Source organism: Solea solea, chromosome 18 (assembly GCF_958295425.1).
Source record: "Solea solea chromosome 18, fSolSol10.1, whole genome shotgun sequence".
Taxonomy (NCBI): Eukaryota; Metazoa; Chordata; class Actinopteri; order Pleuronectiformes; family Soleidae; genus Solea; species Solea solea.
This window is the reverse complement of record NC_081151.1, coordinates 23,356,190-23,380,118: the sequence shown is the minus strand read 5'-3', so window position 1 is coordinate 23,380,118 and position 23,929 is coordinate 23,356,190. Positions and strand designations below refer to the sequence as shown.

The 23,929-nt window shown below is 39.7% G+C and overlaps 1 protein-coding gene across 2 annotated transcripts; it reads left to right on the top strand.

Moving 5' to 3' along the window:
- The first annotated feature begins 150 nt into the window (after positions 1 to 150).
- On the top strand, positions 151 to 17,918 carry syt16 (synaptotagmin XVI). 2 transcript variants are annotated; one of them, XM_058616033.1, is made up of 7 exons: positions 151 to 970; positions 10,043 to 10,285; positions 12,781 to 13,017; positions 14,323 to 14,633; positions 15,206 to 15,667; positions 16,094 to 16,283; positions 16,367 to 17,918. In XM_058616033.1, exons 1-7 carry the CDS (start codon positions 958 to 960, stop codon positions 16,678 to 16,680), a joined length of 1,770 nt encoding a protein of 589 aa, XP_058472016.1. In that variant the 5' UTR covers positions 151 to 957; the 3' UTR covers positions 16,681 to 17,918. The 2 variants fall into 2 exon arrangements, with proteins under 2 accessions (XP_058472016.1, XP_058472018.1); XM_058616035.1 differs by having other exon boundaries at positions 153 to 970; positions 10,112 to 10,285.
- The last annotated feature ends 6,011 nt before the right edge of the window (positions 17,919 to 23,929 follow it).

The window sequence follows — 23,929 nt, the reverse complement described above, 5'->3', positions numbered from 1 at the left end:
ATTCTGTCTCTGAGGTCAGACAATGATTTAAATCAGCTGTTTAAATGGATTTTCATCAATGGAAGAAAAGATGGAAACAACAACAACAACAACAACGTAGAGACCAAAGTTCTCAAAGTGTTTTTAAGTTCAGTCGAGTTCAATTCAGATAAGATGAGATTCAATTTAAGATATGATAAAAAAAACAAGATAAATTAAGTTCAGATCAAATAATGAGTTAATTTATTATGAGATGAGGTACATTAAGTTAAGATAAAGGAAGATGAGATCACTTAAAGAGAAAATAAAGTAGATAAGATGTTAAAATAAGGTAAGTTTAGATTAAGATAGATTAGGAAGTTTAGACAAAACACATTTAGATAAGATAGGATAAGTTAAGTTTCGATAAGCTAGGATATGTCATTAAGACGAGGTATTATAGGATACGTAAAGGTAAGTGTAGATAACGGTAGATTTAGGTCAAATAGGATATGTTTAGTTAAGGTAGGATTTATTTATTATTAATATTTTCAAAGTTAAGACTAAGATTGAATAAGTTCAGATAAGTTTATACAAGAAAACGTTAGATAAGTTAAAATGAGTTAAGATAAGGTAAGGTAAGGTACTTTTTATTGCTCCTATAACAGGTGGACGTTGAATGTGTCGCAGCCGTAAAGACGGTAAAAAACAAAGTAACACACAAAACAAACATTATTGTGATTGACAGTTATTACGGTCATTATCTGCTACAGCGTCACTGACTAATATCATTTATTTGTATCTATTTATTTAGTTTAAATATAAAAATATGAGAGCGTGGATATTTCCGACGGTACGCGAAGGCATCACGGCTGTGCTGCGCTTAGTGGCTGCAGAGGAGGAAGAAGAAGAGGAGGAGAAGCGGCGGACGCTGCTGCCTCTGCTCCGCCGTCACAGACGCGCTGCCTCCGGTCAGAGTGAAGAGACAGAGCCGCCGCCATGGCCACGGACAGTAAGTACAAAACAACCCTGTCTCCTCCTCCTCCTCCTCCTCCTCAGTCAGAGAGAGTAGAAGAAGGAGGAGGAGGAGAAGAAGGAGGTGTTCAGCCTCCTCTTGTTTTCTCCTGCTGTAGGATGAGGAGGCCACTTTATCCTGATCTCACACAAACACTGGTGTGTGGATTTTAAGGTCTTTTATTAACGCTGACGATGATAATGGTGATGGTGAAGATGATGATGATGATGGTGGTGGTGATAAAGAACTGCAGTGAATCTGCAGAGTGAGACACAGAGTGAGACACAGAGTGAGACAGTCTATTTTTACGTCTCCTGCACCAAAAAGACAACAAACATGGACGTTCATGGATTCATCTGTGGATTCATTCAATCATTTACCTCCACTGTCTGTGGCCGCATCATCTCACCCTGTCATTCTCAGCAACATGAACAATAATGATAACAATAATGATAAAGATTAGATACTGTAATTTATAACAGAATGATTGATTATATTGACTGTGTTTGTAACCACAGGTGTTTCCATACGTCAACTATCAACAATGGATTTATTGATTTATTTATTTATTTATTATTATTGTTGTTGTTGTTGTTGTATTTGAGCTCAGAGTGATGGACACACACACACACACACACAGAGTTCATGGATTCTTTCAAACATTTACCTCCACTTTTCTGTGACCATGTGACCTGAGACTTCCCTGCTTCCTGCTTCCTGTGTGCAGGTGTTAGTGATCAGTCCTGATTGTGTTCACACCTGTGTAATCTGTGTAATCTGTGTAATCTGAGGACTCAGGGAGAATCAGTCTGTTCTGTTTGGTGTAAACAAACCTTTACTTAACCTATAATACCTTATCTTAATATCGTATCCTAGCTTATTTAAACTTAACTTATCTTAACCTATTCTATCTTACTTTACCATATTCTTGTCTTAACTTTGGATCCAATCTTATCTTAATTTACCTTAATTTATCCAATCTTATCTAAACTTACCTCAATTTATCCTAGTATATCTTAATTGACCTTAACTTGTAATTTTATCTATACTTACCTTAACTTATCTTATTATATTTAAACTTAACTCACCCAATCTTATCTATACTTACCTTAACTTATCTTATTATATTTAAACTTAACTCACCCAATCTTATCTAAATTGACCTTAACTTATCCAATCTTATCTAAACTGACCTTAACTTATCCAATCTTATCTAAATTGATCTTAACTTATCCTATTATATCTAAATTTACCTTATTTTATCCTATCTTATCTAAACTGACCTTATTTTATTCTATCTTATCTAAACTGACCTTATTTTATTCTATCTTATCTAAACTGACCTTATTTTATTCTATCTTATCTAAACTGACCTTATTTTATTCTATCTTATCTTAACTGACCTTAACTTATCCAATCTTATCTAAACTGACCTTAACTTATCCAATCTTATCTAAACTGACCTTAACTTATCCAATCTTATCTAAACTGAATTTAACTTATCCTATTATATCTAAACTGCTCCGTCTCTTGCACAGCGCCCCCTACAGCCTGTCAGAAATGATTATTAGAATAAGAAATATGTTTGTAAGACAACATTTTTTTACTTTTCCTAGCCTTAAAAAAGCCTTTTAAACGTACTTTAGCTAAGGGCCTTGCGACAGGAGGGCGGCCATCTTGTGCCGACAGGTGGAGTGGCTCAGTGGTTAAGACCGGTACCCTGTGTGCGAAAGACATCATGGTCGCAAGTTCGATTCCACCCCTGACTGATTGTACTCAATTCCATTGTAAGTCGCTTTGGATAAAGGCGTCTGCTAAATGACATGTAATGTAATGACATGTAATGTAATGTGCTGGTATATATGAAACTTTGTCGTTGATTGAATAAGAAATGTGAGCGAACGCTGATCGTTCTGGAATAAAAGCAGCTGTAGACTGAGTTAGGATTGAGTGGATTATGAGTGGATTAACTAGTTCCTCTTCAAACAAAGTGGAGCAGAAAAGTTTTGCATTTTTAATTAGAATTTTATGTCTTGTGATAAAAAAACAGACCTGGAGACAAAATGATTATGATTCTAAAAATCATTTACATGATTATTCAGATTCTGTCTTCATGTGACTTTACTGTAGCTTGGTTTTGGTTGTAGTTGTGTAGTATTTTGTGTCTTTGTTGTCACCTTTTCATGGTTGTTGATCCTTTTATGATCATTTTCAGGTCTTGAGTTTTTGGTTTCTTGTGTCGTAGTTTTGTGGTAGTTGTGTAGTTACAGTTGTAGGTAGGTTGTGTGTGGTAGTTAGAGTTGTTTGTTTGTAGTTGTTTGTTGTGTTTGTTTTGAGGCTTTGTGCCAAACAAACACACACTAGTGTTGACCACGACAGCAGGTTTTTGTGGCTCAGTTACAAACCAGTTTGAATTCAATCAGGAGAACATTTACTCTGTGTGTGTGTGTGTGTGTGTGTGTGTGTGTGTTAATGGAACCCTGACAGGAAGTGTGACTCACTGGAGATGAACACACATACGTCCACCACTAGGGGGCAGTGCATTTGTTAAGACTCTTTAGTGTCACTTTGTGATTGTTTTGAGACTCAAGTGTCATTTTTTGGTCGTTTTGATTCATTAACGTCTCAGTTTCGTTTGTTTTTTTTGTGGAAAATGTGTTGTTTTGTATTTGTTTTCAGTTTTTTGGGGTTGTATAGAATACATTTTCTGTTGCCTATGGACTGTATTGATTTGTAGCGAGAAACCAAGACTCTTTGGTTTGGTCTTCATGAGTCACAGACACACACAGTTGTTGTGTCTCCGTAGTTTGCTTTTCAGGAAACTGTGTCGGCCTCTCCCCGACTGGAAGCAGGAAACCAGAGCTGAGTGACAGGTTCTCACAGGGGGGGGGGAGGAGGAGGAGGCGGAGGAGGAGGAGGCGGAGGAGGAGGAGGAGGAGGAGGAGGAAAACTCCTCAGGGATTAATAACCATAATATCCTCAGGATAAATTCCGAGGAAGCAAAGTGAGAGTTAAGGACAGCAGTGAAGTCTGGAGGACGAGGTGAAGACATCATGTCCAGCACTCAGCCAGCAGAGACACTCAGTGAGCCCAACACTGCAGACAGTGAGCTTCTCCTTTTGTTTTTAGTTATTTATTTCAAGCTTTTCTTTGAGTGTGTGATGTTGTTTAAAACAAATATGTATCTTTTAAAGTCTGAGTCGTCAAATAGTGTCAGGAAATCAAAAAGTCTTTCATTAGAAGAGAGGAAAAACTCACGTGTTTATCGTCATAGTTTTGTATTTATCTCCATTTTTGATTCTCAGAATTCTGAGATTAAAAGTCTGAGTTTTGTGAAAAAAGTTAAAATTCTGACTTTAATTTCATGGATTTAAAAAAAGATCAGATTTTCTAATCCTCCACAGTTTCAGGCTCTTTTCATAACTTTTAAAATAAATGTTAGAATACATTTGAAAATGTTACAATATTTTACTGCAGTTCTTTCCTTTACTGTGAATTTGAATTTTTAGAGTTGTAATGCAGTCTTTTACCAGCAGGTGGCGCCTGAACATCAGCAGGAGAAACACACTGATGCCTTTTTCACTCAGTACTTTTACTACTATGTCACTGAGTACTTTTACTACTATGTCACTGAGCACTTTTACTACTATGTCACTGAGCACTCTTACTACTATGTCACTGAGTACTTTTACTACTATGTCACTGAGTACTTTTACTACTATGTCACTGAGTACTTATATTACTATGTCACTGAGCACTTTTACTACTATGTCACTGAGCACTTTTACTACTATATCACTGAGTACTTTTACTACTATGTCACTCAGTGCTTTTACTACTATGTCACTGAGTACTTTTACTACTATGTCACTGAGTACTTTTACTACTATGTCACTGAGTGCTTTTACTATTATGTCACTGAGCACTTTTACTACTATGTCACTGAGTACTTTTACTACTATGTCACTCAGTGCTTTTACTACTATGTCACTGAGTACTTTTACTACTATGTCACTGAGTACTTTTACTACTACGTTACTGAGTACTTTTACTACTATGTCACTGAGTACTTTTACTACTATGTCACTGAGTGCTTTTACTATTATGTCACTGAGCACTTTTACTACTATATCACTGAGTACTTTTACTACTACGTTACTGAGTACTTTTACTACTACGTCACTGAGTACTTTTACTACTATGTCACTGAGTACTTTTACTACTATGTCACTGAGTACTTTTTCTACTATGTCACTCAGTGCTTTTACTACTATGTCACTGAGCACTTTTACTACTATATCACTGAGTACTTTTACTACTACGTCACTGAGTACTTTTACTACTATGTCACTGAGTACTTTTACTACTATGTCACTGAGTACTTTTACTACTATGTCACTCAGTGCTTTTACTACTATGTCACTGAGTACTTTTACTACTATGTCACTGAGTACTTTTACTACTACGTTACTGAGTACTTTTACTACTACGTCACTGAGTACTTTTACTACTACGTCACTGAGTACTTTTACTACTATGTCACTGAGTACTTTTACTACTATGTCACTCAGTGCTTTTACTACTATGTCACTCAGTGCTTTTACTACTATATCACTGAGTACTTTTACTACTGTCACTGAGTACTTTTACTACTATGTCACTGAGCACTTTTACTACTATGTCACTGAGTACTTTTACTACTATGTCACTGAGTACTTTTACTTCTATGTCACTGAGCACTTTTACTTCTATGTCACTGAGTACTTTTACTACTGTCACTGAGTACTTTTACTACTATGTCACTGAGTACTTTTACTACTGTCACTGAGTACTTTTACTACTATGTCACTGAGCACTTTTACTACTATGTCACTGAGTGCTTTTACTATTATGTCACTGAGCACTTTTACTACTATGTCACTGAGTACTTTTACTACTATGTCACTCAGTGCTTTTACTACTATGTCACTGAGTACTTTTACTACTATGTCACTCAGTGCTTTTACTACTATGTCACTGAGCACTTTTACTTCTATGTCACTGAGTACTTTTACTACTATGTCACTGAGTGCTTTTACTATTATGTCACTGAGCACTTTTACTACTATATCACTGAGTACTTTTACTACTACGTTACTGAGTACTTTTACTACTACGTCACTGAGTACTTTTACTACTATGTCACTGAGTACTTTTACTACTATGTCACTGAGTACTTTTTCTACTATGTCACTCAGTGCTTTTACTACTATGTCACTGAGCACTTTTACTACTATATCACTGAGTACTTTTACTACTACGTCACTGAGTACTTTTACTACTATGTCACTGAGTACTTTTACTACTATGTCACTGAGTACTTTTACTACTATGTCACTCAGTGCTTTTACTACTATGTCACTGAGTACTTTTACTACTATGTCACTGAGTACTTTTACTACTACGTTACTGAGTACTTTTACTACTACGTCACTGAGTACTTTTACTACTACGTCACTGAGTACTTTTACTACTATGTCACTGAGTACTTTTACTACTATGTCACTCAGTGCTTTTACTACTATGTCACTCAGTGCTTTTACTACTATATCACTGAGTACTTTTACTACTGTCACTGAGTACTTTTACTACTATGTCACTGAGCACTTTTACTACTATGTCACTGAGTACTTTTACTACTATGTCACTGAGTACTTTTACTTCTATGTCACTGAGTACTTTTACTTCTATGTCACTGAGCACTTTTACTTCTATGTCACTGAGTACTTTTACTACTGTCACTGAGTACTTTTACTACTATGTCACTGAGTACTTTTACTACTGTCACTGAGTACTTTTACTACTATGTCACTGAGCACTTTTACTTCTATGTCACTGAGTACTTTTACTACTACGTTACTGAGCACTTTTACTACTGTCACTGAGTACTTTTACTACTACGTTACTGAGTACTTGCATGCGTGTGTATGTGTGTGCGTGTGTGTGCGTCTCTTTTCATCCTGTGTCTTCCTCTCGACCCTGAGACGTCTCCCGTCCTCTCGTCCAATCAGGACAAACAAAGAGGCGGCGCCATGGTAACATGAGAGCTTCTTACTCATTATACCTTAACAGAGCCTCTGGGCTGTTTCCAGGGAAACTATGGTTTTCAGGTATGTGTGTGTACGTATGTGTGTGTGTGTGTGTGTGTGTGTGTGCGTGTGCGTGCGTGTGCGTGTGTGTGTGTGTGTCACGGTCACTGGGTTTGAATCAATCTGAAACATGATGTGCTGATGTTTCTCTGGGTTGATTTGACCTTCTGTTCAACAACAGCTCAACTTGTTTGTGGGTTTCAGAGCACATTCATTCATTCATTCATCTATCCATCCATCCATTAATCATCCATCCACCCATCCATTAATCATCCATCCATTATCCATCCATTCATCCATCATCCACCCATCCATCATCCATTCATCAATTAATTCATCCATCCATCCATTCATCAGTTCATCATCCACCCGTTCAGCCATCCATTCATCCAACCATCCATCACCCATTCATCAATTCATCCTCCATTCATCTAACCATCCATCCAATATCATCCATCACCCATTCATCAATCCATCCTCCATCCTCCATCCATCCAACCATTCATCCATCCAACCAATAAATCCACATGTAAAGTCTTCGTCAGACGACGACAGACCATAACTCTTTATCTCTGTTCATTTCAGCCACCGCCACAAGGGGGTGCTGACACACGATCAACGTAACACCGTAACACAGCGGGTGTGTTCTTTAACAAACCTTAATCTGACGCTCACATCAAAGACATTCTTGTTCTTCCTCTGCAGCTCGTCACTTCAAAGCTGCATCGTAATCAGGGGATCACACACGCAGACACACACACACACACACACACACACACACGCAGACACACACACACACACACAGAGAGCACAGTGCTTGTAACAGATTAGATATTGTGAGTCTTTTATCTCGTCCTCATTAGTTTGATGTGAAGCCTCTCACTGAGTTCTGGGTCACTCGCCTCCTCAATTCATTCATGATGTTTTACATTCAGTTCATGTGCAGCGTCTTTGTCCTGTTACACACGCACACACACACACACACACACACACGCACACACACACACCTCGTATTCATTGTTCCTACATGTACATTTGAGTCTGATTATATTTAGTTAATGAAATGAGAACTGTTATTTTAGTCATAAATGGTCATTTGCAGTGAAACGAGACACGAGAGCGACACATGTAAACACTGTGTGAAGTCATGTGACCATGATTTGAATGTAACAGACATTTGTTTCATGTTTAAAAAGTTACATACTGCAGCTTTAAGTGATCAGTCATTTTGAATAGAAATTTTAGAACACGACATTTGGATGTCTGTGTGCCTCTCTCTGTGTGTGTGTGTGTGTGTGTGTGTATGTGTGTGTGTGTGTGTGTGTGTGTGTGTGCAGCAGGTGTGAGTCCAGACTTTGACCCCGGGTGTCTTCCTGTCCATCTGCATGCAGACAGTAGGAGGTTCTGAGTGTCCAACACTGAGCTCAGTGTCTGAGCATCACAGCAGCTGAGGGGAGGAAACTCTAAATTACCACTGCACCCGAACGCATCGTTTAAAACACCCACCATTTAAGTGTTTTTCAAGTTATACTCAAAATGTGTTCATATACTGAAAAAACACTTAAAATATGTTCATATACTGGAACAAAAACACTTAAAATGTGTCCATACACTGAAAAAACACTTAAAATGTGTCCATATACTGAAAAAACCCGTAAAATATGTTCATACACTGAAAAAACACTTAAAATGTGTTCATATACTGAAAAAACACGTAAAATATGTTCATATACTGGAAAACAATGAAAGACAGTAGATAATATTTGTGTGACCTTTCACCCTGTGCCACGACCTTCATGTGGAAGATAAAGCGGTAGAGAATGAATGAATGAATGAATGAATGAACATATGTTTGCACCTTTAAAATGCTTGACTCTAAACTCACTGTGGAGTTCTTCTCTGTGGGTCGTGCACTCGTTTCTATTTGCACCCATTGATTCAGGTCTGAGCTTTGTGTCATGTTACCGTGGAAACAGGACACACACACACACACACACACACTTCTATTCCTCTGCACTGAAGGACCCTCAGAGAAACAGACGTCGTATATTCTCAACATTTGTTTCTTCTCCGTCTCTGATTGTGTTTGGTTTTGTTTTTTTTAACTCTTCTGTTTCCTCTCTTCTTTCTTTTCTTTTCTTTTCCTTTCTTTAAAAAACATCCAGTGTGTAACATGTAGGAGGTTTTATTGTGCTAAACTTAAGTGTGTTTTTATTTTTACTTCAGGCCCTGTTCTAGCTGTAGCTTTAGCTACTAGCATAGATAGATAGATAGATAGATATTAGCTAGTTTAGATGGATGATGCTAGTTAACTAGCTAACTTAGATAGATGGATGTTAGTTAACTAGCTAACTTAGATAGATGCCATAAAACATAGCTAGCTAAGATATAGAACAATGCATCGATGGATGTTAACTAGCTAGCTAGTTTAGATAGATAATGCTAGTTAACTAGCTAGCTCAGATAGGTGCAACTTAACTGGCCAGCTAAGATAGATAGCTTCGATGTATCGATGCTAGTAAATACAGAGCGTGAGAGAGAGGTGAGCAGAGCAGCTGTGTTTGTTGCAAACTGCAGTCTCACCATTAGATGTCACTAATTCTCAAACGCTGGACCTTTAAACTGCTCATTGTTTGCTAACAAATATTTGAAATGGACGACTTCTTCTTCATCAATCGTCAAAACCAATTCATTTCCTCGACTTTGATTTATTCTGTGATGAAAATCCTTCTTCTTCTTTGTCTAAACTCTAAAATAGTTGTGTTTTTATTATTTATGACATTTTTATGAAAGAAAGTGAGCTGCAGAAAACTGACGGTGTATCTTTGAAACTCTGTGATCGCTGACAGAAACTTTACTAAAGTGTCACTCGTTGTGTCGTTCTGTGTGTGTATCACATAAACCATACGTACTGTGTGTGTGTGTGTGTGTGTGTATCCAGGCTGCCTGTTTGTGTGGTCTGATCACTGTGTCATTGTGTGTCCTCTCTCCCTCTCCCTTCTCCCACCAGTCACTCCAGAGGCCATCGGCTTCCTGTCGGCGGTGGGCGTCTTCATCGTGGCGTTGGCCGTCCTCTTCCTCTTCATCAACAAGAAGCTGTGTTTCTCTCGTGTGGGCGGGCTTCCCTGTCTGGAGCAATACAACCGCCGGAAGAGAGGGAAGCAGGGAGTTCGCCAGGGGCTCGGTGAGTGAGCGACATGTCGAGGGAAACCAGAGTCAAGTAAACTCTCTGTGTATGTATATGTAACATTATCTAATCATCCAGGACACAAAAAAACCCATTATTGAATCAGTTCCTCTCTAAATCTGTAAAACTGTTTTATGAACTCGTTCGTTTGATTTACAGCAACATTGTCCCCAAAATATCAAAAAAGAAACATTTTTCCTCTTCAGCTCACATGGACTCACTAAAGTCAGTAAGCATAAGTTTATTTTTGTACATCATCAAATTCTGCTTTTGTCAGCAGAGTGAAAGAGAAAACTTAAAAAGAAATAAATAAAAGAATGTGCAGCAGAAGGAGGAGGAGGAGGTTCTAAATCCAGGGGGCGACTGTGAGTCAGGCGGCGCTGAGCAAACACTGAGCCGGTTTCCTCACCTGCAGCAGGTGGAGTCTCTGGTATTTCCAGTCACTTCCCTGAACAAACATCACGTCCTGTTTGAAGTCGCTCCATAAAATGATAAAACTCGCTGCTCAAAAAGCTGCCGAAGCTTCACGGGACAAAGGTAGGGATTCAAACTCGAAAACTGTCTGTTACACTTCTTTAATTCATCTTTATGTTTCAGGAAAAAGCAGATTTTTAAAACTTTATCTGGTAAAATATACCTTTGACACCTCAGGACTGGTTCTTCACGTACACTATGGTGCTGGAAATGTTATTGTGTCACGTTTTATATTAATTCAAATAATTTGAAGGTTTATTCTGTAGAACTTTAAAGTGCTCAGAAAGTGTGAACCCATTTAAGTGAGGTCATGAACTCGGGTTAGAGAAAGATAAATAAAAGGTGTTTCGTGCAAAAACAATATGTAAAGTACATATTTATATATATATATATTTAGACACGAGTAAACAGTTTATGTGCATATTTGACCAACAATACATCATTTAATGATGTCATTTTATTCAGATATTAAAAAGGAGCGTTAGAAAGTACAAGAATAATCAAAGGTATGATGAAATAAGATGAGACTTTATTGTCAGAAACTTGTCTCACATCATTTAAACTTACATAAAACAACAACAGTTGTTATTTCAGATATTTTAGCATCTAAAACACATTTTTATTTAAAAGCACGGCTGTTGTTTTACACACAAGTAAACAGACTATGTACAAACTTGACAATCGAGATGTGAAGATATGGAATAAAAAATGACAGTCAAAAAAAGAAGCTAAATTCAGAATGGGATTATATATATTATTTATATTTGATGTACAAAATGCACTCATAAAATACAGTGTGTATTGTAGACTCAGAGAAAGAGAGAGAAACATCGTGTATGAATTGCATCGGAATATTGAAGTTAACAGACCAAATCAGCCGTCACTCACCCACACAAAAGAGCGGCTTCCTGTTCTGTAGGTTACCATGGCGATCGCTCAGGTACAGAACTGAGTCCACAGCCCCCACCCCCCCTCGTCTGCACCCCCGCCCGCCCACCCCCACCCACCCATCAGCAACATCCAACCCCCTTCACCGCCACCGCCGCGTCATTTATTCAGCTGTTTCTATCCAATTATGGTGAAATTACTCTGTGAGTGAAGTGACCCTCGCGCCCACACACACACACAAGTATGGTAGCAGTGTTTCTCCCGCCTGTGCAGTGTGAAGCGACTTTAACGTACCTGCCATCAGCTGTTAAACTCTTTATAGAACATAAATAAAGGCTTCAGAAGCTCTAATGACCGTGTCATTAAATTCACAATGAGTTCATTCACCAGATTATATGAATAAAAATTCTATAAAAATTGTAGCGTGGTTCCCGGAAGAAATCATTCGCTGTAACATGATGTCAACATCCATCAGTGGCATATTTAAACACCTTTTAAAAAACATTGAAATTCAAATAGAATAGAAAGTAAAAAAAATGTTTAAAAACAATAAAAGCAGGCAGGCAGGCAAAAAAGGCTTTTATATATAATTATTTATTGGAGAGTTGCAGTAAACAAGTTATTTTTAGAGAAATAAAAAACATGATAAAATAAGAACAAGATACCAAAATAACTGTTTTATCATCTTTAAAGACGTTTAAATCAAAGAATGAATCAGTTTCTTTGTCCTGGATGTTAATTAATTTAATTAATTTAATTTAATTTAAATGACACTTCCAATTCCATTTGTCACTATAATCTATAATTTGTGTTTATCACAGTTAGAATAGTTATTTATTGTTAGGTTAATGTACTTACAGGGAATTTGGAATAGAGTAATAAACAGTTGTGTGTCATCTGCATATACACAACGTTTCTCTGTTTTTGTCTTTGATTCGTCAAATTTTTCCCTTCAGTTTTCTTTAATTTGTCCAATATTCAACACAAGGTCAAAGATCATGTATTGAACAAATGTTTCTTAAATTTAATTAAGACAAAAAAAAAAGTACTAAAGTGAGGAGCAAGTTCTTCGTCTCCCACCGTCCGGCTCACCCTCGTGTTTCCCTGTGTTTTATCGTGTCTCGCTGCAGTGAACAGTTACGGCGCCAAGGACGAGGACGAAGACGTCAGCTCGTGGGAGAGCGAGGACGAGGTCCTGAAGCAGTTTGAGATATCAGTGTCGCGCTCGCAGAGTTTCCGCGGCGGCGCGGCCAAGAGCGGCGGGGAAAAGAAGGTCCAGACGGCTCAGCTGTCGCTGGGTCAACGGCACAAATTCACCCGACTGTCGGACCAGGAGGAGGGAAGCACGGAGCCGTCGGACTGTGAAGGTGGAGCATTTTACTAACTTACAACCACACCTCAATGATTTTATTGTTTTACAAAAAATAATAATATAAATTAAATAGAACACATAACAGGTGAGGTAGAAACCCTTTAAGACCACATTGAAGAAGCTGAAAAATCGGTGCAGCATGAATACATGCAAATCTGTCTGTCCGTCTGTCTGATATTATTGCTTGTATTTACTTGAAAACATATTGTATGAGTTTGAACAGATGTGGATGTAACCTGCGCTCTGATTGCACGGTGGGAGGATACAATGGTGAAGTGGTTACTTCATTTAAAATGAGTTGTTGACATAATTTTTTTTGGTCCAGGTCACTGAGTCTCTGAAGGAAAGTATTTATATATACAGTATTATCTATGAATACAAATGTACACGGCACAACACACACACACACGTAGCGACTGGTGAGTCATCTCAGCTTGTTGCCATGGCAACGAACGCTCTGTGCAGCAGCCTTCAATGTAACAGTCAGAAGCAGCTTAATGACGATGAATTGGAGATAATTTAGGCACGAGTTAGGTACGACCTGTTCTTACTGCTGCTGCTGCTGATGCTGCTGCTGCTGCTGCTGATGCTGCTGCTGCTGCTGCTGCTGATGCTGCTGATGATGATGCTGCTGCTGCTGATGCTGCTGCTGTGTCACAGGGAGAGGCCACACACATAGACACACGCTTAAACACATACTCACTCACTCATTCACTCACTCACTCACTTGTTTGACTGAATGCATTTCAGTCAACAATTTTATTCACATAAATAAATAAATAAACAAATGAATAAATAAGTAAATAAATAAATAGATAAATAAATAAGGATAAAGATAGATAAATTGTTCATCAATTTGTAAACCACTCACTCTCCAACACCAAAGCCCATAGAGAAAACCAGTGATTTTAGCTGGCGGGGACACAGGAGCTGCTGGTCTACTGCTGCCTCGTGTGGTCACTTTGTGTCACTGAGGTCAATCTGAACCAAGATTTTCAAATGCCAAATTGACAAAATAAGACATTTGAACTTAGTGATGGAGGCAGCAGTGGATCAAAAACTCCTGTGTGTGTGATGTTAAAATCACTGATTTTCTCTGTGGGCTTTGGTGTGGGAGAGTGAGTGGTTTACAAACTTCAGTTTCCTGTTGGAAAAGTCTGTCTCACAGTGCGATAAAGACGTGAACGTGTTCTTAAAGATATCATAGACTGACGTACGTGAGTCTTGTCCTCACTCAGTCCTCTGTCCTGCTGCATCCACCAGCAGAGGTCGCTCATGCTCACTTTCCTTCCCTCTGCAGAGATGGAGGCTCAGACCCAGCAGGCTTTCCAGGACCCGCTGTCCGCAGCGACGATGGTGGAAAGCGAGAGGGCGGAGTCTGTCAGGGCTGAGTCTGTCAGGGCGGAGTCTATCAGGGCGGAGTCTATCAGGGCGGAGTCTGTCGCCTCGCAGGTCCAACCCGCTGTGCCCAAGTTCTCACTGGACGTCAGGGACAGTCCCACACCGAGCATGCGGCGCCAGGCCGCCGACGGCAGCGAGGACACGGAGCAGGCTGCCCAGGATCACAACCAGAACAACCCCACAGACAGCTCCTCCACCTGGAGCCCCGAGGTACTGCAGCACGACTTTAAACTGTCTGTGTGTGTGTGTGTGTGTGTGTGTGTGGGTGGGTGAGCAGGAATATAGACTGTTTTACTCACCAAACCACAGTTTGGAATAGAGAGCAATCTGTGCAGTGAACACCTCCCACACACACACACACACACACACAATGAGGTTACATCACAAGCTCCATGTTGCAGAGGTTTATTTATACACTTATATAACAACGCTAATGCTAAAGCTGCTGCTAATAATACTCCAGTGAGCTAAAACAAAATCTGAACAAATATCATTTATATAATTTATACTTATCAATATTTTAATACCTTTGGTTTGGAATTTTTTTCAAACATTGAATAAGACAAAAGACGTGGGTAGAATTTAAACGTATGCATCTCTCCATCCCATTCTCGCTTTTTTTTTATAATACTTATAATTCCAAATTCTACTTAAATATTCCAAAATCGACTTAAATATTCCAAAATCGACTTAAATATTCCAAAATCGACTTATAATTCCAAACGTTACATATTGTAGCTTTAATTGAATCCACGTGTGTTTTCCTCCGTCCTCCTCCTCAGCAGGAGCAGCCTCCCCAGGGTGAGGTCTCGTCTCAGCCGCCCCCCTCCGCCTTGGGACCGCCCATCTCCACGTGCGGACACCTGGTGCTCTCTCTGGATTACCGTCCCAACACGGAGAAGCTGCTGGTGACCGTGGTGACGGCGCGGGACATCCCCGACAAGGCCCGCAGCGGCATGGACTGCTGGCAGATCCACATGGTCCTGCTTCCCTCCAAGAAGCAGCGGCACAAGACGTCGGTGCAGAGAGGCTCGCAGCCGCTCTTCAACGAGACCTTCCGCTTCACGCGCCTGGAGCCGCCGGACCTGGCCGCGTCGGCCATCAGGTTCAGGCTGTACGCCATCGGAGGCAGAATGTCCCGCGAGAGGATGATGGGGGAGAAGATGCTGCGGTTAGAGGTAGTCGACCCGGAGGGCGGGACGACGGAAACCACGCTGATCCTGGAGCCTCGCAGTAACCTGAAGGTGATCACAACATAACAGTGTTCTGATCATAAATATCTGAGTTTGCCAAAAGCTGTTTATGGTTCTTTAAACCACTCACTCTCCCACACCAAAGCCCATAGAGGAAATCAGTGATTTTAACATCACACACACACACACTGCTGCCTCCATCACTAAGTTCAAACGTCTTATTTTGTAAAATTTGGCTTTGAAATGATTTATTCAGATTCACGTCAGTGACACAAAGTGACCACACGAGGCAGCAGTAGACCAGCAGCTCCTGATTTTCTCTGAGTTATTTGTTATTCTGCTGCTGCTTTAAACCTTTTCTGTTCATATTTAATGGATAACACGTCCAGTGGCTCCCAAATGAATTACAGTTAGCATTAAATCACATAAAACAAGTGTCTGAACAGGTCTTAAATGTCGCTCCCTGTGTTTCCTCAGTGCGTGGAGTCCGGGCTGAGCGTGTCCCCCGTGTCTCAGAGCGACAGCGTCTCGTCCACTCAGTCTCTGACCCACGGCGGCGTCCCCGAGCTGCTGATGGGTCTCTCCTACAACGCCACCACGGGACGCATGTCTGTGGAGCTGGTCAAGGGGAGTCACTTCAGGAACCTGGCCATCAACAGACCACCAGGTCTGCAGACACTCACACCTCACTCCCACTCAGCAAACACAAAACATGTTCTACACACAATGACCTCCTCTCCTCTGGTCCAGACACCTACGGCCGCCTGACTCTGCTGAACTCGGTCGGGCAGGAGATCTCCCGGTGCAAGACGTCGGTGCGACGCGGACAACCCAACCCCATCTACAAAGAGACCTTCGTCTTCCAGGTGGCGCTGTTCCAGCTGTCGGACGTCACGCTGCTGGTCTCCATCTACACGCGGCGCAGCATGAAGCGCAAAGAGATGGTGGGCTGGATCGCTCTGGGTCAGAACAGCAGCGGCGAGGAGGAGCAGCTCCACTGGCAGGACATGAAGGAGGCGGGAGGGCAGCAGGTCTGCCGCTGGCACGTCCTGCTGGAGGCCTGACGCTGCCTCACCCTCAGGGTTCATTGTTTTTTATGTTCTTCTGTTCTGAACTTCTGAAGGAAACGGACTGAGGACAGAAAACGACTGCCTTGACCTCACGTCTGTCCAAACCTGGAGACGCGGAGGACAAACTCACCTGCTCCTGGAGGCTGATGGACGTTCACATCTGTTGTTGAACAGTCATTTGTCGGCTTTATCTTTCTGACTGAAAAACAAAGCTCGCTCTCACACACCAAACCACTAAAATCATTGATGTTCTCTATGGGCTTTGGTGTGGGAGAGTGAGTGGTTTACAAAAGTCTGTCTCACAGTGAGATAAAGACGTGAACATGTCAGTAAATACTCCCTTTTACAGTAAAATGATCACTCAGGACGTCCATCAGCCTCAAACACGGTCTGAGACTTTGTCCCGTGGGACCAAAGCTGTGGTTCACTTAAAGGGCAAAGGTGAGGACTGGGTAAAAAGAAGTCGTGCTAAGTTACGTGTGATGTTTTTAAATCTCGCTGTGCTTTCGCTGGCTGTTCAATCAAACTCCACTCGGTTGCATCGAACCGACGCAGACAGGAAACGGGAAGTTCAGGAGATTCCAAACATATTTAAAATGTTGTTGAGCGGCTGAATAATCACAATAATCACAGCTTTTCACAGAGCGACGTGCTTTAAACTGCCTGTGTGCATGTGCATGGCGGCTGCCTCGCGTCGTTCTGCATTTGCTCAAAACAAATAATAGACGCAGTTTATTAATCATACACAAACTTGGGGAAATGACATGAAATGAGCAGCATGCGAAACATTCAGACGTTAACGGTGACACAGTGGCAGTGACAGTCACTCACTGATCCACTGAGACCCACTCGTGCTGAATAAAACACAGCGTTTCACAGGTGTCCTCAGACATTACAGGGCCAAGGCCCTGAAGACAAAGATGGCACATGCCCCGCCCCCTCCCTGTCAGAAGCCAATCATCAGGCCACACCTCTTAATCAGTGACTCAGGTGTTTTCAGGTCACGTGACACACCAGGCTGTGCAGTCCTGCCTTCACAAACATTTGTACAAACACAGGCAATAAAATCAAAAATCTGCAATTTAAGAGACAAAAGTAAGTAAATGCTTTCAACTACAAACTTCTTTTTATTTTGCATACATATATGTGTGTATATATATATGTACATATATAATTGTCAATATCTGATGTTGCCTTATGTTTTTTCCAAAAGTTAAAGACGTTTTTGTTGGGTTTTTTAAACCACTCACTCCAGTTGTTGATCCACTGCTGCCTCCATCACTAAGTTCAAATGTCTGATTTTAGTGACCACACGAGGCAGCAGAGGACCAGCAGCTCCAGTGTCCCCGCCAGCTAAAATCACTGGTGTTCTCTATGGGCTTTGGTGTGGGAGAGTGAGTGGTTTATAAAAGTCTGTGTGACTGTGAGATAAAGACGTGAACACGTTCTTAAGCTGTCATAGACTTAATCTCACATAGATTAAAATGACGTGAGTCTTTTGTTCAGCAGCAGACTTTAGTTTTTCCTTGAATTTAAAAACAAAAGCAGGATCCACTTCAGGCTTGGTCTTGACGAGCACCATTTTGTGCCAAACTTCAACCAGTAACAAGACAACACTGTTTATCTATCACCACAAGATCAACCCAAACCCACTGTTTATTATTTCTTTTCTCTGTGTGTAAAGACCATTAAGGATCGAAGACATCGAGTCTTCCATGGTGTTTAAAATCTGTTTTTACTGCACACCTGATCCTGATCTCACACCTGATCCTGATCTTTACATTACATGTCATTTAGCAGACGCTTTTATCCAAAGCAACTTACAATGGAATTGAGCACAATCAGCCAGGGGTGGAGTCGAACTTGCGACCATTGCGACCATGATGTCTTATGCACACAGGGTACCGGTCTTAACCACTGAGCCACTCCACCCCCCCGGTCTCGCACCTGATCCTGATCTCACACCTGATCCTGATCTCATGAAAACACTTCAGTGTCGGTGTTGGTGTTCAGGAAAAGGAGAACACAGGAGGTGAAGTGAGGATGAGGAGGAGGAGGAGGAGGAGGAAGTCACTCATTCATATTCATATTCACTCACACACATGTTTTCCTTCACAAGGCATCCTTAAAAATATCTTTAAATGTCCTTAAAAATATCTTTAAATATCCTTAAAATTATCTTTAAACATCCTTAAAAATATCTTTAAATATCCTTAAAAATATCTTTAAACATCCTTAAAAATATCTTTAAACACCCTTAAATATGTTTAAAAATATCTTTAAGTGTGTGTGTGTGTGTGTAGCTCATCCTCGTAGCAGTGGGACTATCTGTTTACCAACTTTACACACACACACACACAAACACACACACACAGAAAGGAAGGAGATTCTGCCTCATTAGGACCAGGTTTTGGTCTCCATGAGGACTACCGGTCCTGACAAGGTCAGTGTTTATGACAGAACACACACACACACACACAGCAGCAGGGCTGTGTTGATTTAAGCGTCAGGCGACAAAAGAACGTGAAAGAAGGTGAAGCAAATATTGATCTAATCACAAGAGAAGAATCAACCAAATGTTCCTTTAATTTCTTTAGTTTCAGCTTAATAATTACTTAAGTCCAGTTTAAGGGAGGTGAGCTTTAAGTTTAAGTTCAAATCATTTGTGATTTAATTAGTTGGTCACCTAAACTCACCATTTTATTATTATTATTATTATTGTTATTGTTGTTGTTGTTGTTGTTGTTGTTGATAATAATAATAATAATAATAATAATAATAATAATAATAATAATAATAAAAATAAAATACATTTGATTTAAAAAGCACTTAAAAAGTCACTTTATATCAAAAAGCACAAGAAAGAATAAGACGTTAAAATCATTAAACATTTAGAAACGGTGAGTTTTGAGGATTTAAATTCAAACTTTTAATCCATGTTTAATTTTAAAATATGATTGTTTTGTTAAAACAAGGACATTTTTTTTATCAGGGATGTTTTTACAGTGAAACTTTGTCATAATTCACACGTCGATCAGTGGATCCTGTTTCCTGTTCCATATATTTCCATATGTCATGCACGAGGCCTCGTTGTACAGAAGTCTTATTGTTTATTGTTGCAACGTTTGTTGCGACGTTTGTTGCGACGTTTGTTGTGACGTTTTTTGCGATGTTTGCTCCTCTGATGAAGTGCCTGTTACATTTACAGATTATCCGACAGAGACCAAGGAAGGATCGCAGTTTGCATGAAGCCTCGTCGTTGTGGTCGCCGTGGGAACTGCATGTCTCTGAGTTTTATGTATTCATTCATTCATTCATTTCTTTTTTAACCCTAACCCTGATGCTGATGTTAAATATGTGACAGTTGAAGCAGTGGAGAAATTTTAAAGGAACAGTTTCAGAAAATTAGCTGAAAAATCCGCTGTAATCCCACAAATTATTTAAATTCTTTGTGATTTGTTAATTGCGTTGTTTCAAATTGTGATTAATAGTTGAACGCGTGTTAATTGGTCAGCCATGAACCTCGTCTTCCTGTGTCGTGAAGTGGAGTCTTGAGGCAATTAGCTTAGCTTAGCTTAGTTTAGCTAGTTAAAACTTGTAACAGCGAGTTTTGTCTCGTTTACATTAACACAGTTACGTTTTTAGTTAAATCAGCAAAAATGTAACTTGTGTTCATTGTTGAGCCTGTGCTCCCTGTCTTATGCTAAGATAAGCTAAGCTAATCACCTCCTGACCAAGGTTCTGTACTGAAAGCTGCGTTTCCATTTTCCATTGAAACTCAGGAGCCGGGAGTTCCAGTCGTGTTCCGGTTGAGAAGTTCCGGAATGCTAACGTATCTCTGGTGAGCCGCTGCTAGCAACAGCAGCGCTCGACGTTTACGGTTTAAACTGAAACAATATTGTGTGAAAAATGACAAATGGAAATTAACGGTAAAAATAGCAGCGTTTGTACGCGTGGCGGCCATCTTGGAACACTAACGCGATGTTTCCTCCAAGTTTCCAGAGTTCGAGGATTTTACAGGAATGACCTGCGACCTGGGAAATTCCCAGTTCTGACTAGAAAATGAAACGCAGTCGAGACGTCAAACACTGAAATGTGAATGTTTATTTTGTAACAAAAGTTTTCTCACGTGACAATTTTGTGTTTTATTTATTTAATTAATTAATTTTTCAGCTTTTGTGAGAAATTTGAAACCAGAACAGTGTAAATATGCACATGTTTATATATTTGGTCTTTGTTGACATACAGTATAATCCTCCTGTGATGTCTCACACGCACACGCACACGCACGCATGCACGCACGCACGCACGCACACACACACACACACACACACAGAGCCGTGGTCGTGCATGTGCTGAATTTCCCCTCAAACTGAATCCACTGAAGCACTTTTTTGTACCAGATTTTGTCGTTGCCAATAAAGAGGCGGAGGATTCCTGCGGAGCGTCGCTCTGTCGTCCATCTGTCCTCCTCGTGTCCTTCTGTCCTCCTCGTGTCTTTCTGTCCGTCCCTACTCTCTGCTCACATTCAGACGTCTTCATTCTGAGAGAGAGGTGAAACAGCTACAGAGATACAAACAAAGACAACGTATCAAAACACCTGCAAGATACAAACATCACAGTGATGCACAAAGATACACCGTAACTACAAAGATGCAAAACTGAGATTAAAAAGTACGGCCATGCAAAGTAACTTCAAAGATGAAAAGAAAACAGATGCAAAATCATTATGATGCAAATCAACAGCAGCAGGGATTTGTCACAAAGATATTAAGTATCAAAAAAGACTCAAAGATGCAAAGTAATCAAAGATACAAGACTACAGAAATGTGAAGCAACTACACACACACAAAGATGCAAAAACTACAGAGATAAAAACCACAGAGATGCAAAAGATACAAAAATCACAACAAAACTAAACATATTCCAAAGATACACAGTAGCTACAAAGATGCAAAGCAGCAGACATGTAAAAACAGCAAGCATTAACACAGACACAAAGATGCAAAAAACCCAACTGGAAGTTCAAGAAAAACACAGATATGTGAAAGTATGACAAAGATACAAAGTCAAAGATTCAAAACTACTGCAGACATGTGAAACTACACATGTACAATGGATCGACAGAGACAAAGATGCAAAAACTACAAAGATAAAAACACAAAGATGCAAAAACTACAAAGATAAAAATCACAGAGATGCAAAAACTACAAAGATAGAAATCACAAAGATTCAAAACTGCAAAGAGAAAAAACAGATTATAAATAAATTTGAAATAAATTACAAAGATAAAACACACACACACACACACAGTGTTGGTCAGTGAAATGGTAAATGGGGGCGGAGCTTCGTCATCATCACCACGCTGACTCTGTTTCCTAGCAACAGGAAACATCTGCCTCCTCCACAGCCAATAAGAGCGTGACTCTTGTTTTCTCTGTTGCTGTGAACGAGATATTTGAGGAGGAGCCGCAGTCGTCGTCCACAGTCCGTGTGTCCGTGTGTCCACAGAGGACGTGTTCATGAGGACGCACAGACACAGAGAGACAGAGCGTGGATTACTGAGCTGCTGTGGGACAGGATTATTCTCAGGTAAGTGACACTTTAAACTGTAAATGCAGAAATGTAATGATGTTTATTTTTTACATGAGGTGAAGAAAATGTGCTCAAATAGAAAGTAACGTACAAAGTTATAGTCAAATATTCAAACTAACTTTACATAAACACGTGTTTATCACAAAGATTATGAATGAGATTATTCCCATTTTTAAAGTGAATTATGAAATCACTTCCTCTGATGTTAAACTGTGTAAAGCAAAAAGCTGCAAATCCTGACACTAAAGATGTTTGTATGAAAAGAAACTTTACATTAGTGAGTGTGAATGTAAAGATTTAAGGCTGTTAATGGTTTTAGTGAAAGGATTTGCTGCAACAGGACACACACACACACACACACACACACACACTTCCCACGCATGGAGTGTGTGTGTGTGTGTGTGTGTCACTGCAGCAGCTTCAGAGTGTTTCACTGTGATAAAGCTGTGTGTGTGTGTGTGTGTGTGTGTCTGTTATCTCTGTCACCAGGACGTCACACATGTTGTACAGATTTGTTTTATTTCTCCTTTTGTGTAAATATACAGAACAAAGTGCAGATTATAAACTAAACAGTTTAGAAAAATCATGTCAAACTGTGAAATGTGTCATTATTTTTAAATTTAAATCAAAGATATTCCTCTCAATCTCTTTGGGACTTAATGGATAAATTAAGGGTTAATAATAACTAAAGATAAGTCGTTGTGTTCTCATGTCACACAAACTCTTAGACGATGAATGAACCTGAGCTACAGCAGATTTGATCTCTGAGCCTTTGAGAGAAAGACTCGACCATTCAAGGATTTTATTTATCAACCCAGGGATAAAACAATCTGCGGTAACACTAACTAACCAACACTAACTAACTAACCTACACTAACAACAACCAACACTAACTAACCAACCCTAACTAACCCTTACAACACTAACTAGCTAACACTAACAACTTCCCACAGTAACTAACCAACACTAACACTAACAACAACAAACACTAACTAACCCTTACCAACAACTAACCAACACTAACTAAATAACTAACTCACTTACACTAACAACAGCCAACATTAACTAACCAACACTAACTAACTAACAACCAACACTAACAACTACTCACACTAACTAACCAACACTAACACTCACTAACTAACTACACTAACTAACAACACTAACTAACACTAACAACTACTCACACTAACCAACACTAACTAACACTAACAACTACTCACACTAAATAACCAACAGTAACAACTACTCACACTAACTAACCAACACTAACACTAACAACAACTAACACTAACAACAACTAACACTAACTAACTAACTAACAAACACTAACAACAACTAACACTAACAACAACTAACACTAACTAACTAACACTAACAACTAACACTAACTAACCCTTACCAACACTAACTAGCTAACACTAACAACTTCCCACAGTAACTAACAACACTAACTAAGTAACTAACTCACTTACTTACTTACTTACTTACTTACTCTTACAACAACCAACATTAACTAACCAACACTAACTAACTAACAACTAACACTAACACTAACAACTACTCACACTAACTAACCATCACTAACACTCACTAACTAACTACACTAACTAACTAACACTAACAACTACTCACACTAACTAACCAA

Excerpts from the sequence above, each read along its gene's own strand:
- syt16 (XM_058616033.1), top strand. Across the intron at positions 14,634-15,205 it reads CCTCCACCTGGAGCCCCGAG|CAGGAGCAGCCTCCCCAGGG; the intron begins GTACTGCAGCAC and ends CCTCCTCCTCAG. Across the intron at positions 15,668-16,093 it reads AGCCTCGCAGTAACCTGAAG|TGCGTGGAGTCCGGGCTGAG; the intron begins GTGATCACAACA and ends GTGTTTCCTCAG.